Raw genomic sequence first — 15,544 nt, forward strand, 5'->3', positions numbered from 1 at the left:
TCCCAGGTTTAGGCAGACTGTAAACCCTGTGGTGCTATCTCAGAGGAGGATTTCGTGACCTCAGAACAGCACAGCATTCCTGCTTGTTTCCCCTCTCAGCCCCGACAGACATAAGACACATGTTTAAAATGCAGGTTCCAGGTTCTGGGCAGGAGCCCTGGGCCCTTGCTTTGGGCACAAACTCTACGTAAGGACACTCAACTCATAACCCAGGGCTTTCTCAGGAGAAAGGGGGCCAGGAGATGGAACTACTGAAAAGAGATTCCCTACCAGGGTCAGAAATTTTTCTGGTGCCCCGAGAATGAACCAAGCCTGACATGGCCAAACACTGCACCATCTTGTCTTTTATTGAACATCCTGAGGATGCCACACAGTGAACTCACATCCCACCTATAGTGCTGCCCTGGACTCAGGGCCCCTCAGAAGCATCTTCTCTGAACCACAGTTGTCCCAAACTCCTTGAAGTCTGCAGAGGTGACCCACATCTGCTTGAAGCTGCTTAGGGAAGTGACGATGGAGGCACCAATCCATGTGGAGAACCAGCGGTCGGGTGGTGCCGTGATCTTGATGGGGGTCCCCTTGGTGGCCAGCTTTTCCAGCTCCCTTAGAAGCCGGTCATCCAGCCCCTGGAAGAGCGTGGTGCCACCGGACAACACAATCTCCCCATAGAGGGTCTTCTGGATGTCAGCGTCACATTTGGTGATGCTGCAGGAGACCATCTTGGAGAGGCCCGGGTTCTGGACGCCCAGCTGCTCAGGTGAGAACAGGGCCTCGGGCGCCTGGTACAGCTGGTCCCCGATGGGAACGATGTTGCCATCAGGCAGCTTGTACTCACGGAGAACCTCCTCCGGCCTCCGGCCCAGCTCTTTCTCCGGCTCCAGGGCCACATAACACAGCTTCTCCTTGATGTCGTCCACCAGGGCTTTGTCCAGCACACACGGGAAGGTCCTCCCGCTGGCCAGCAGCAGCCGGGTGAGGTGCTCCGTGATGTCCCTCCCTGCCACATAGAGCTTGGTGACAGCATGGGGCAGGGAGTAGCCCTCGAAGATAGGGACAGTGCAGGTAACCCCGTCCCCGCTGTCCACCACCAGGCCTGTGACGCAGGCCGAGGCGTAGAGGGCCAGCACGGCCTGGTCCGACAGGTAGAAGGCAGGCACATCGAAGCTCTCAAACATCAACTCGGCCATCTTCTCCCGGGTCTCCCTGGGGTTCAGTGAGGGCTCTGTCATGAGCACCGGCTGGTCATTGGCCTTGACTCCCAGCTCCCACTCAAAGAGGTGCTTCCAGAGCTTCTCCATGTCTTCCCAGCCTGTGATCAGGCCACGCTCAATGGGGTAGTGCAGGTGAAGGATCTCGTGCCTGTGCAGGGCCTCTTCCCCTACAAAGTACTTCTTCTGGTTGGCCCCCGTCAAAGGCGTCTTAAACTTGGGGTGTCCCACGACAGAGCTGACGACGTGGCGGGGGCCAATCTCTCCAGACAGTCCTGCCTTACAAAGCCCGGATCCATTGTCAAAAATCACTGCTGGGCAGTCTAATACGTGCGGGTCAAACATGCCTGCAGCATCCTCATCTGCGCTCCCCCCAAATAAGCTGGAAGCCCCTCAGGCCACTTTGTGACATACGAGGCTCCTCTGGAAGTTTCGAGGCACAGGATTCCACGGTCTTGGGGTGTCTCCCAGGCAGGGCTAGCAGAAGGCCGGTCCCCGAGAACTCTCCATCCCCACCTCGCAGAGCTACTCTCCTCTCAGGAAGCCTGGCTGCTGAGGCCTTTTCAGGGATGACGGCCCACATGTAACAATCCAGCCAAGGTAACGATTGTCTTCAGCCAACATCAGAGGGCCTTTCGGGGTGGGGGCCCAGTCTCTGCACACACCTTCCCTGCCTCAACTGGTGAGACTCCAGACAGGAAGGCTAGCCATTCTTGCAGGTCTACGACTCGCTGGCCTTAGAGCCAGTGGAGCAGCCCAGCCAGGGCCAGCCCATAAAACTGGTGTCTCTGGCCCTCTGTCTGGAGGGAGCTGCTGTCTGGAGGGTGACAGACACACTTCTCTTTGATAAAGGGGATGACCAAGCACCTGGCACAGGTCCAGGTGGGAGGGGCAATGCCCAAGACTCTAATACCGCAGGCACTCAGTATGTACTTTTGGAATTCAGACTCTTCCAGGAAGCTTTTGGAGATTTCTTTTTTCTTTGCCCCATGAGCCCTGACCCTGTCTCACAGGGTAGCTGGCTAAGCAGAGGCCTCTGGGCCTAATAGCTCTCTCTCCAGGCACATGTGGCCATGCTCTAGTTTGATGTCAGGGCCCCTCCTTGCCCTCTGCAGCCCCAGAAGCACTGTCACAAACAATATCCAGTGGTCGAGATGTTGGGAATCCATTGAGCTGTGAAGACAGAGGTCTGAGGTTTCATGGCCAGGCAGCCCTGATCAAAGCCTGAGACATCTCTGTTAGTGAGTGGTCTGTGACACAGTTGGCCAAGCCCACTGAAGCATGGTCAGAAGTGACCAGGTCATCAAGGCTGGCAAGGCTGCAGGTTTAGCCAAGCCCATGAGCGGCTGGATGGGGGCCACCTGCTCCTATAGCCCCACGCTCACACCCTGGGCTGGTTCCAGCTGGGAGAACAATCTGGAATGGAGCACAGACCTGGAAACCAGGGTTGAATTTTTCTTGATGAGGGTGGAGCCAGTCTTAGTGAACAGGATGCTGACTTGACATTCTGTCACTTCCACAATCACCGCCCCTCTCCCCTCCGCAAGCTCCTTCCCCTTTCAGAATGCTCTCCCAGGGGACCACCGCCCTTCCAGACCCCACATCCATGGGTGGCCCTCTCTATGTGTCTTGCTGACCCTTCTAAGTGAAGCAAAAGTGAAAGTCACTCAGTCGTGTCCAACTCTTTGTGACCCCATGGACTATACAGTCTGTGGAATTCTCCAGGCCAGAATACAGGAGTGGGTAGCCTTTCCCTTCTCCAGGGGATCTTCCCAACCCAGGAATCAAACCCAAGTCCCCCACATTGCAGGTGGATTCTTTACCAGCTGAGCCATAAGGAAAGCACCCCTCCTGCCACCGCCACCAGCAAAAAGGGAAATAGGTGTTAGACATGCAGTGTTGATGTACAGTGTGGGTGTGTGCTGTAGATGCATTGTGTAGACCAGCTTTGTGGGCGCCCCAGTGCTGAGCCTGGGAGGGATCAATAGAGACTTAGTGTCACTGAGATTCTCCCCTGAGGACAGAATTACACACACGCGGGGTTGATGGTGCGTGATGCCCCGCCCCCAGCCACACAGCCCAGAACAGCGGGGACCTCAAAGATGCAGGCTCTGATGTTGAGGGAGCCTGTGTGCATGGAGGCTGCTGGGCTGAGAATGGTCAGAGAATGCAGTGTCTTGGGGATTCCAACCTGCTTGAGTCACAAAGCCCTGTGCACTCGGGTTCTCAGGCTTTGCTAGAACTTTCCCATTGTTGCCAAACACTCCATGCTGAATCAGGAATGTGACCTCAAAATTTCTAGATTTTGTCTCTAAAAGTGGCCCACATGGGTGGTGATATAAGCATGATGTGTGCAGAGGTCAAATGCCAAGACTAAGCTGTGTCCTGGGGGCCCAGGGCTGGCTGAGATGTGGGCATTTGTGGGGGAACAGAGCCGGGGGGTGGGGGGGACAAATGCTCATGAGAGCTTGGACTGACCAGCTGGGTGGTGGTGTTCTGAGGATGCATGACAAGCATGATGCATAGCGATGCCCAGGCCAGCACCCCATCCTGGTTCAGATCCACAGACACACACCGCACTGCCCACACCATCTCCAAAGGCCCAGTGTGCACGATGATGGCCTGCCTGGCAGGTCCAGGCCCTCCCACCAGTGCCAGGCAGGTGGCACTGGTGCCAGACCTGTAGTGGGCAGTGCTACATCCCTCCATCACCCCTGCCCATCCCGGACAAACTCAGACCCTCAAGGAGAGAGCTGTGAAGGCTGGGTCGGCCGTTGAAGCCGTGTCTCCAAGCGAAGCTGTCTAAGGAGATCCAGGACCCCGCTTCCTAAATGTTTTCACTCCCCATTCCCCCGACCCTGGCTGAGCCTGAGAGTCAAACAGCCCTCCTCCCTGGACCTGAAACTCTCTCACTCCTGACCACCCATGATGGTCATGACAATTGGGGGCCACATGCCTTGCAGAGTGGACCCCTGCATTACTCGCCTCTGTGCATGTGACTGAAAGGACCACAGCAGGAACTCAACTCCCCTGTTGCACTCCTGGGTGTGCTGTTTCAGCGGTCCCAGGCTCTGGGAAGGCTTCTGTCTCCACCGTTGAAAGTGTCTGACCTGCTGACAGATTGTCCATCACCTGGAGAGAGACAGGAAGACCCCACTGCCAAGAAGCAGGCTACTCTCTGGGGGGTGACACCATATGGTCACTGGGAAAACCAGTGGTTTATGAGCTACGTGATGCTCTGCTGGTTTCAAGCTCCCCTCCAGAGATAAATTCCAACTCATGCTGCTCAGGTACCCAGAAGCCTCCATCAAGCCCTCCTTCCTCCTCTCTGTCTGCCGCCCATCCCTCCAGCCCCCTGGTCTGGACGTCAGGGAGGGGCCATGGGTATCTTGGTGCACGTGTCCTCATGGATGGCCGCAGCTATCTCAGCCCCTTCAGTGGCTGCAATGCTCTGAGCAGTCACGGTGGGGTTGGGTTTGATATTAATCCCAAATGGTGCCCCTCTTCCAGCTCCAGTCAGAAGCCTCTGTCCAGGGCCACCCTGTCCCCAACCCATGCCAGCCATGCCTCATAAATCACTTGACTGAGTTTACGGGAGAACCAGCCACGACTCCATCTCCCTCTGTGAGGCAAGACTCACACCATGGTGACTCTGTAGGGCTCACTTCCATCCTGTGAAGGAAAGCTTGCTCTGGTTTCTGCCCCAGTGGTCACATCCAGTAGCAGCCCCCCAGCCCCCACATGGCCCGTGCCCTCAATGGGAGTTGGACGGCAACTGGGCAGGCTTGGGCAGTTGCCAGGCATTAGACCTTGGGAGTGGCTAACCCTGGATCTGCTGGGCACCCTGCTGCTCACTGCCCTGGCTACTGAGCCTAGGCCAGCTGAGCCCTGGGCCAGGGCCCCTGTCTGTCCTGTCATCCCTCATTTCTTCTGTCACCAGTGCCCAGAGCCTTAGCCAATTAGTGACCAGCAGACTGAGCTCATTAGAACTGGCTGACATCTGGTGGCCAGACCCTGCTTGCTGAAGGTCTGGACCAGGGTCAGCTGCCAGCCTGAAGGAACAGGAGGATTCTGTAGATGGCAAGACAGTCACTGCTTATGCGAGAAAGAGAATGGTGGATGTGTTGGAGGGAGCTTGTGGGAGTACAGCCCCCTGCCCAAGGATGACTTCTCTTCCACCGCTTTGTCCCAGGCATTCCCAGAGGAGCCCAGAGACCCAGGCACTCTTCCTGGGAGACTAGTCCCTTTGAATCTCTTAGATGGAAATTGTATCACCTATCCACCCATCCGTTTTTCCATCCACCCTCCATCCATCTATCCAGCCACCCACCCATCCATCCATTCACCCACTCACCTACCCATCCATCCATTTATCCATCCATCTACCCACTCACTCGCCCACCCATTCATCCAATTCACCATCCACTCTTCATCCATCTATCCATTCACCTACCCCATCCACCATCCATCTACCCACCAACCCTTTCACCCACCCACCCACTCATTCACCAGCTCCATCCATTCATCCACCCAGTCTCCTGCTTAATTATCTTCCCTCCTCCCCTCCCTCCTGCCCTTCCACCCACCTTCCCCTTCTTAGTAGTTGAGCTGTGCATCCGGTCTTGCTGTCCACCTCCTTTCTTGGTGAACTTTGAGCTGCAGTATGGCACCCAGGAGTCCTGTCTGCTCTGTCGTTCTCTTCAAGCCAGCTGGGAAAGGAACAAAGATCACTCCTCTCTCAGACTCCCATGAGGCTGGCTCGCTAACCTGGACTGGACGTCAGTCACATGGCACTAAAGAAAGCCAGTATTGGTGAAGCAGTAAGAAGGAACTGGCCCCGAGCTGATATCCTCTGAGGACCTTAGTAAAGCAGCCCTTGGTGGGGCTGTCCACTTCAGCATGGCTTAGTGGAGACCCCACTAAGTGGTCAAGTGAGACAGATCTGTTTAGGGGAGAGGAAGTCTGAGGCCAGACCACCAATTACCCCCACCACTGCTTTTTGTCCCTGGGTCAGGAAGATCCCTTGGAGAGGGAAATGGCAACCCACTCTCTCCAGTGTTCTTGCCTGGGAAAGCCCATGGACAGAGAAGCCTGGTAGGCTACAGTCCATGGGGTTGCAAAGAGTCGGACACGACTGAGTGACTAACTCTTTCTGCTTTTTGCCCTTCACTTTATGGATCCCTGGTCCTGAGCACTTAATATTTTTTTAAAATCTTGAAATGGGATGGATGGTTAGGTAGATGATGGATAGGTGGGTGGGTGGGTGGGCTGATGGATAGATGGACAGAAAATTTGGGAAACACAAGAAAAGCATTGCAAAGCAGATATTAAATACAAGTGACCCCGCTTTGCTCATATCTTGGAATGCTCCTTGGGATTTTTCGATTTCAAAATCCAAGGAGGATGAGCGTATCTATGTCCAACTGCCCACTTTCTCACATGATGCCTTGTCTGACTGTCCTGTGTGGTCTGTATCCTCCACATCCTGCCGGTGTGCTGGAGTTCTCGCAGAGCCGCTTCTGTGGGGTCTGTGCTTCCCCGCTGGGACCCGTAGGCTTCCATCCCTCTCACCCTCACTTTCCCTGGCCACAACTGCTCAGGCCAACCCAGCAGCTTTCATCAGAGCCCTGGGGAGGGGCCAAGCAGAGCCCCCACATCCGGAGCCCATTGAAGGGCTCTTGGGTGATAGGGTTTCTCTCGCATTTCAGAGAGAAACGCTCTTGGTCATGCATTGAACTGGGGGTGCTGTTGGCTCAGGAGCCAAGTGCCCCAGGGCTATGGGAGAGTATCTGAGATTGGTCACTCGTCACCAGTCATAGTTGGACCCTGTGGGTGTGTCCACAGCTCCAAAGGCAAGGGCTTTCCTCGTTCATCACTCATCTAGGTGGAGGTGGGCAGTGATGATGGGAGAATGTGGAGGGACCTCAGACTTCACCTGGGGCAGCTCCCCTCCCCATCTAGGTGGGGTCTCCAGAGCACCCCCTGCCCTCCACCCAGGGCAGAGTCAGCAGCAGGCTCCCTGAGGATCAGAACCGGCCTCCAGACTCTTCAGTGGAGGCCAGCCTGGTCAGATCCCCTGCAGAGGCACCCTGTGTGACCACAGTCTCCTGCTGGTGCTCCTAGCCCAGCACCACCAGCATTTCTCCAGGGGCTCCCAGGGGCCAGGTAGTCTGGGGTCCCCACCTGGAAGACAGGCAAGAGCCTGGAACTTCAGCCACCTCTAGTTGCAGGTGCAGGAGGTGGGAGGGGAGAACTGCTCTGGCTGCTGGCCTCCTGCACCCTAGTCCCCCACCCCTGCACTCCAGCCCTGGCCCCCGATGTCTGCACTTCTCCCACTCCCCTTTCTAATCGTCTCCCTACTCAACCGTATTGTCACCTCCTGTTTGCTGCTGTGACAGGTCGCTGATCATGTCCTTCCAAAGTAACAACTGGCCTCTTCATGTAGGTGGGAGTGTTGGGTGGAGAGTTTACCATCAGGCTGCATTATCTCCACATTTACTCCTGAGCATGGTGGAAACCTGTGGCTGGCGGGCAGTGAACCTGGGGTCGCACGGAGACTGGCTGGCCCATCAAGCCTTGTAAGTGTCTAGACTGCTGATGCCCTGAAACCAATTGCAGCCTCAGAGGACATGTACCTCTGTGTCCAGCAGGAGGGGACCAGTCCCCACCTGGCAGGAGACACAGAGAGGTGGACCCTCACCTGGGACAGGTGTGGCTGGAACTCCAAGACTGAGGTTTTGGGGACCCACATTCTGGATCCAGCAGGACAGCCCCCACACCTCCCTGCAACAGATCCAGGGCTTTTCAAGGAACCCACAGATCTCAGCAGATCTGGGAGGCAACCTTTCCTGATAGGGGTGTCAGTTGCATGTTGGCCATCTGAAACGCTGAGTGGCCCAAGCCCACATCTCAGGAGTGTGGACACGGTTTTGCTGGCCTTCCTGGCGTAGACCAGGGTGGTCCAGAGGCCCAGCACTGCCACCTGGGCAGGGTGGGGGGCGATGCTGCCCTCACAGCTCAGTGGCCATGACTGAATACCCCAGGCTGGACAGCTCCCACAGCAGACACCTACCCCACACAGCCTGGAGGTTGGATGTCCAAGATCCAGTCGGGTCCAGCTTCCCGGGCTCCTGCTGTATCTCCACAGGGCCGAGAAGGCTGACTCCGGGGTCTCTTCCTGTTCTTCTAAGGGTGCTAATCCATCCTGGGTCCCCACCCTCTTGACCTTACCTCGCCCTAATTGCCTCCCAAAGGCTCCACCTCCAAATACCATTGCACTGGGAGTCAGAGCTTCCACATAGGAACTGGAGGGACACATTCATCCAATAGTAGGGGCCGTCCTGTTCCTCCTGCCACAGAAGGGAGCAGGAGCATTGCTCTGCGGGCAAGGTCGCTGGGGCCTAAGCCATCAGCAACTCAGCCCGCACAGCCTTCTGGCAGGTTCATCTCACTACAGGGCAGGTGGGAGTTGCCTCCATCCTGGACAGAGGAGGGTGAGAGAGAGGCCTGAATGTGCTGAGATGCAGGAGTCTCTGCTCAGGAGGCCAGAGGGGAGAGGGGAAGGGGAAGAGGAGGCAGCCAGAGGGGAGGACAGCATTGGAGGGGGCTGGGGCAGCCAGGAGCCTCACCCACCTCCAGAGGAACCACAGACAGGCTTTTGGGCAGAGCTGTCCCCTCTCCTCTGGGACTTGGAAACCTCAGGGCCCCAACGTGTCCCCTTCCAGATGATGCATATTCTTGGAGGGGGCCATGGCCTTGCAACCATTAGAAGCAGCAGAGGTGGGCAGACCAGAGACAGCCTTGGAACCAGCCTCTGGTCATGGCTTGGCAAGCCCAAGAGGCTCCTTCGGCTGGGGTAGGAGTGATGGCCTCATCGTGTCCTCTGTTCCTTTTGCTTTTATTCTTTTGGCTTTGCTCCAAAGGCAACAAGCCACTGATGGAAGCATTGAGGCGACGGACATTATAAAGTGACAGAGGAAGACCCCTCCTCACATCCCCTCCCCACGATGTGAAGTGACGACGTGTGTGCTCAGTCATAGCCGAATCTTTGCAACCCCATGGACTGTAACCCGCCAGGCTCTTCTGTCCATGGAATTTCTTGGAGTGGAAATATACTGGAGTGTGTTGCCAATTTCTTCCCCATCCAGGGATCGAACCCACGTCTCCTGCGTCTCCTGAACTGGCAGGCTGATTCTTTATTGCTGAGCCCCCTGGGAGGGACCCACCCCCGCCAATCCAGGTGCTTCTCCAAATGTGGCTACAGTCACTGCTGGGTCCAAATCTTCCAGATGTTTTCCAGGCACAAGTGCATCTGGAAACACCCAGAAATAGGCTTTTTCTGGAAAACAGATGCAGCCACACACACCATTCTGCCCTCCCCTGGAGAGTGTTGTGCCCTTGTCCCCAAGCCTGAGGAGCATGGCCTTGACCTTCTCAGCGCTGCTTAGTGACCTGTCATCCGAATGACCGAATTCCTCCAAACGATCTCTAACGAGGCTTTCCCATTTAAGAATTTTTCAGTTATTGACGTTTTTCAGATTTTTAAAAAAGTATCATAAATGCAGTCTCAGTCATTCCCCACATGCCCCTCTCCATCCCCATGGTGTGGTCGAGGATTGGACGCTAACTTGGAACCACACAGGGACAACTGCACATGTTTACAGTGTGGGGGGGGGAAGCTGCCAGGGTCGGAAGCCCCATTTTTTAGATTTAATTTTAATTTTATATTGGAATAGAGTGGATTTACCATGTTCTGTTAGTTTCAGGTGCACAGCAAAGTGATTCGGTTACCCATATACACACATTCTTTTCCATTATAGGTTATTACAGAATATTGAATAGTGTTCTCTGTGCTCTAAAACAGGTCCTTGTTGATTATCTATTTTATATATAGTAGTGTGTCAATGCTAATCCCAAACACCTGGTTTATCCCCCCACCTATCCCAAATGGGCTTCCCTGGTGGCTCAGAGGTTAAAGTGTCTGCCTGCAATGCAGGAGACCTGGGTTCGATTCCCGGGTTGGGAAGATCCCCTGGAGAAGGAAATGGCAACCCACTCCAGCATTCTTACCTGGAGAATCCCATGGACAGAGGAGCCTGGTGGACTACAGTCCACAGGGTCGCAAAGAGTCAGACACGACTGAGTGACTTCACTTTCGCTTTCACTTTATCCCAAATGGTAACCATAAGTTTGTTTGCTGTGTCTGAGTCTGTTTCTGTTTTGTGAATAAGCTCATTCACATCCTATTTTTAGAGTCCATATATAAGGGATGGCACATGGCGTTTGTCTTTCTCTGACTGATTGACTTCACTTAGTGTGACAGTGTCTAGGTCCTTCCATGCTGCTGCGAATCATATTATTTCATCCTTTTCAATGGCTGAGTAATACTCCATTGTGTATACACCACATTTTCTTTCGTCATTCACTCAGCTCTCGATGGGCATTTAGGAAAAGACTCAAACCAATAAAATTAGAAATGAAAAAAAAGTTACAACTGACACCACAGAAATACAAAGGATCGTAAGAAACTACTGTTACTACTGGCAACTCTATGCCAGTAAAGTGAACAGCCTGAAAGGAAAGGACAAGTTCTGAGGCACCATTTCTGAAGGATGATGGAGCAAGTCCTGAAGGGTCGCTCTCCTGTCCAGGTGCTGGAAAGCTGCCACATGGAAAATCAGAGGCAGGGCATTCTTAGATCGGCAGCTCCTGCCAGGCAGTCTCCTGGAGCTGCAGGGACAAAGGGCCACACCCGAAGGCCTTTCACAGCACACACGTCTTGCCTCGCAGCTCCAGGGCCTGGAATCTGGGCGTGGCTCACCCGGAGCCACGGCATGGGCCCTCATCACATGGCCATTCAGCTGCCAGCCAGGCTGTGGTCACATCTGAAGGGTGGATGGGGAGGTGAGAAGGGCTCCAGTTCCCAGTTCACCATGCAGTCGTCAGCAGGCCTCAGACCATCACCTGGGCCCCCTCCCAAGAAGCCTCATGACACAGCAGCTGGATTCTCTTAGTGAAGCAGTTGGGTGTGGGCATCCAGGACGGAATCATCCTCTTTAAGCTGATCTCGAGGTGATGTCTCATCACTACCCCTGCTGTTCCTGTTGGTCAGAGTGAGTCAGCCCAGGGTAGAGCAAGGAGGGGTGCCTAGAGAAGGAGTCACTGAGGGCCATCTTGGAGGCTGCCCTCCTGGGCACTGACCGGAGCACCAGGACTGGAGGGAAGGTCACCGGCTGGCAGTGCAGACCCACTCAGCTCAGCAGAGATGCTGCCTTCTGCTGGCCACTCAGGGCACTAATGGAGTTTAATGGAAAGCAGTGCGTGGCTGTTTTGGGAGAGCAGGGGACACAGTCAACCAGCAGGAGCACCCCAGCTGGGCACAGCCTCTTCTGGACCCCTCCCTGGCAGCATAGCTTGTGTAAAACACTAACACGGCCGCTTCTTATTGCTTCAGAATGCTCCTTCCTGATCTAGGACATCCCGGGGGACCTAGGGTGACATCTTTCCCTCCACACCCCACCCCACCCCCTGCTTCCTGACCCTGGAGTCTCTGAGCTGCCTGGCACCCCCTCACCCACGTGGCCCTCAGACAAGGGGTCTCTCGCCCCCTGCCGGTGCCCTGCTGGAACCGCCCATAGAGAGATCTGGGGCGGTGGGGGTGGCGGGGGCGGGGCTGGGGCGCGGGAACAAAGGAGGCTTGTCAGCTTCATGCAGGCAGGACACCAGGGGGGAGGGAAAAAAAATCAATGTTTGCTAAATAGGGGGAAAAAAAATCACCCTGACTCAGTGGGGACAAGGTTTATTTTCAAGTGTATTAAAGTGATTACCCAGAGGAAAAGCGGAGCAAATGAACAAGTGTGCAGAGTGGTGAGCCGCTCGTTTTCCCGAAGAGCTCGGAAGAGCAGGCTCTGTGCGCGCCCCCCGCCCAGGCCGGACACAGCCAAGCTTTCGGTTTTAAATAGTTTATAACATTTCAGAGGCAGCGTCTAAGTGGGGGCCGTCCCTGGAGAGGCCCGGCAGACCTCTGCATTTAGCCAGTGATAAATAACCCGGAGCGCACAGGGCCCGGAAGGATCCCAGATTTAATTCAAATAATTTAAAATCTAATGTTGAAAGAGCTCTTTGCATTCATGGGCCGTGCGCATTTCCAGCTGGAGAAAGAAAAGGCTTTGTGTTCCGGGTGGGGGCAGGGTGACAGGCTGGAGCCCGAAGTTTGGGACTAACCTTTTTACCATGTGCTGCTTCCAGCCCGCTCACCAGCATTTTTCATACTGCAAGTGGCATCGGTGCTGAAGCCAGACAAGGGGGGAACACGATTTATCCTCTCCTGGAGTTTTGACTCCAGGTGAAAGGATTTTTGTCCATGGCGAGGTTGCTTCCTCACAAGCCCCTTCTCTGACGATGCTCGTCCCTCCCCACAGCTCAGATTTCTAGATGGAAGCATCTTGATGCAGTCGCGGTCCCCCACGCCACCCCTGCAAATCCTCTGGGGCCTCATGGCGTGGTCCCTGTCACAGTAGGAGGCTGAGGCCCATTTGAGGATGGAGCCCCCACTCCGCATCACCCCCAGCCAGCCTCACCCACACATCAGGAAGACAACCAGGGCCACCAGGAGATGATCCCAAGAGGCTGGATAGGAGGCTGAGACTGGCCAGAGAACCCACGCTCAGTTCTGAAGGATGTGCGAACAGTGTGTTGTGTCAGTGTTGGCCCAAGATTCAAGGCCACCCAGAACCTCAGAATATGACTGTTTGGAAATAGGCTCTGCAGATGCAATCAGATCATCTTGGGTTAGAAAGGACCCGAATTCCAATGATTGATGTCCTAGGAAGAAGCAAAACCAGAGACACACAGGGAGAGACGCATGATGACCGAAGCAGGGGTGACATGTCTACAAGCTGAGGACTGTGACCCCACCAGATGCTAGGAAAGACCTGAGGCAGGTAGTCCCTCAGAGCCTCCAGAAGTACCCAGCCCTGACCACAGCTGGATTCAGAATTCCAGCCTCCAGACTGTGAGAGAGCAGATTTCTACTGTTTTAAGTCCCTGCCCCCACGTTTTGGTGTTTTGTTACAAGTCCGGGGAAGATTCACAAGATGATGTCAGAGGTCTGAGTTGTGTAGCAATTGTGTAGTTGTGTAGTTACAACATGCCTCCATCTGTTGGCGTTACATAAACACAGGTGCCAATGCAGGAGACACAAGAGATGCAGGTTCGATCCCTGGGTAGAGAAGATCCCCTGGAGGAGGAAATGGCAACCCGCTCCAGGATTCTTGCCTGGGAAATCCTGTGGACAGAGGAGCCTGGAGGGCTACAGTCCAAGGGGTCGCACGGAATCAAACATGACTGAGCACACACGCACACAGGTGTCATGACTGGTGATAAAAAGCATCCCCTATGTGAGCTGCAGTCTTTCCAGGAGCTGTTTGGAAGTGGCTGCAGGCACCCGGAGCCAATGGACACATTTCTCAGCAGCTTTCCCACAGTCTCAGAATGTCATGGGGACAAAACACTCACCAGCTTGCCTTTCTAAAGTGACCCATTTCCCCAGTCCTGACTTACCTTTCTTTTTCTTTTAAGAGAATCTATGGGACCTTCTCTTAAAAGGTACCCAAAAGGCACCCTCTCCTGTCAGAATTCATCTCTGGCTTGGGTGGCAGAGGCCCTGGAGCATCTTGGAGGCACTCTCAGGAGAGGGAGGTAGTCCCCCCAAACCGTCTCAGTCCCACGTCACATCTCACTGTCTCCCAGCAGTGTCAGACTCTAGGCAACCAGCCACACAGATCTAGGCTGCCAGGGGCTCAGACAAGATTTCTGTAGAAATAAACATTATGGGCCCTTCAAGAGGGAGACCCTGGCTGTTTCCTATGCTCTAGCTTTCATTGTGACGGCACCCGTGGCAGCCCTGGTAGACGCAGGAGCGATGGCAGTGACTGATATAGCTGGCCAGGTGGGTCAAGGTTGCCGAATGGTCCCCTGGCTAGACATGTGGGGTTTGACAGCTTGCCCGACCAGCTGGTGAATAAGTCAGTCAGCCAGGGCTTCTGCTTCAACATCCTGTGCGTTGGAGAGACAGGTTTGGGCAAGTCCACCCTCATGGACACCCTGTTCAACACCAAGGTTGAGGGGGAGCCAGCCACCCGCACACGGCCGGGTGTCCAGCTCCAGTCCAATACCTATGACCTTCAAGAGAGCAACATGGGGCTAAAGCTGCCAGTTGTTAACATGGTGGGCTTCAGGGACCAGATCAACAAGGAGGACAGCTACGAGCCCATCGTGGAATTCATCGAGGCCCAGTCTGAGGCCTACCTGTAGGAGGAGCTGAAGATCTGCAGGGCACTGAACACCTACCATGATTCTCACATCCATGCCTGCTTGTACTTCATCGCCGCCATGGGTCATTCCTTGAAGTCTCTGGACCTAGTGACTCTGAAGAAGCTGGACAGTAAGGGGAACATCATCCCCAGCGTCATCAAATCAGATGCCATTTCTAAGAGTGAGCTAACCAAGTTCAAAATCAAAATCACCAGCAAGCTTGTCAGCAGCGGAGTCGAGATCTACCAATTCCCTACAGATGACAAGTCAGCAGCAGAGATCAACAGAACCATGAACGCCCACCTGCCATTTGCTGTCATGGGCAGCACAAAAGAAATAAAGATAGCTAAGAAGATGATGAAACTGTGGTGGTATCCCTGGGGCCCGGTGCAAGTGGAAAATGAAGCCCACTGTGACTTTGTGAAGCTGCAGGATATGCTGATCTGAGTCAACATGGAGGATCTCCAGGAGCAGACCCCCGGCCTGCGCTGTGAGCTGTAGCGCTGCTGTAAGCCGGAGGAGATGGGCTTCAGGGACACCGACCCTGGCGGCAAACCGTTCCGTTTATAGCAGACATGTGAGGCCAAAACGAATGAGTTGCTAGAGGAGCTCCAAAAAAAAAGAAGAGGAGATGAGGCAGGTTTTCGTCCAGACAGTCAAAGAGAAAGAAGCTGAACTTAGAGAGGCAGAGACAGAGCTGCATTAGAAGCTTGACCGTCTGAAGAAACTACACCAGGATGGGAAGAAGAAGCTGGAGGATAAGAAATCCCTGGATGACAAAGTGGATGCTGTCAAACAGAGAAGGACGACAGCCAAGCTGCTCCAGTTCCAGGGCTCCCAGGTTGGAGGCTCACAGACTCTGAAAAGAGGCAAAGAGAAGAAAAACTTTTAATAATCTTGTCTTCAGCAGCTGCACTAAGTCTAAAGGAGAAGACTCCCATTACAGAAGAGTTAGGGTTCCATATCGTCTCAAACCAGAAACCAACCAATACCTTCTCCCTCCAAATTGGGTGTGCATGCAC

The 15,544-nt window shown here is 54.5% G+C and overlaps 1 protein-coding gene, 1 non-coding gene and 1 pseudogene across 2 annotated transcripts; 2 read left to right on the forward strand and 1 right to left on the reverse strand.

Moving 5' to 3' along the window:
* Positions 1-332: 332 nt before the first annotated feature.
* ACTRT2 (actin related protein T2) lies at positions 333-1,740 on the reverse strand. The gene has a single exon (XM_069544426.1). The coding sequence runs from the start codon at positions 1,551-1,553 to the stop codon at positions 420-422; it is 1,134 nt and encodes a 377-aa protein (XP_069400527.1). The 5' UTR covers positions 1,554-1,740; the 3' UTR covers positions 333-419.
* Positions 1,741-10,161: 8,421 nt separating this feature from the next.
* On the forward strand, positions 10,162-10,233 carry TRNAC-GCA (transfer RNA cysteine (anticodon GCA)). The gene has a single exon. It is a non-coding gene; the product is annotated as a tRNA-Cys (tRNA).
* A 3,897-nt stretch (positions 10,234-14,130) lies between these two features.
* LOC138416111 (septin-6 pseudogene) lies at positions 14,131-15,414 on the forward strand (annotated as a pseudogene).
* Positions 15,415-15,544: the final 130 nt, after the last annotated feature.

This window comes from Ovis canadensis, chromosome 12, assembly GCF_042477335.2.
Source record: "Ovis canadensis isolate MfBH-ARS-UI-01 breed Bighorn chromosome 12, ARS-UI_OviCan_v2, whole genome shotgun sequence".
NCBI classification, from domain to species: domain Eukaryota; kingdom Metazoa; phylum Chordata; class Mammalia; order Artiodactyla; family Bovidae; genus Ovis; species Ovis canadensis.

Bases quoted from the DNA above. Each gene is read 5' to 3' on its own strand.
- ACTRT2 (XM_069544426.1), bottom strand. From the start codon at position 1,553: ATGTTTGACCCGCACGTATTAGACTGCCCAGCAGTGATTTTTGACAAT.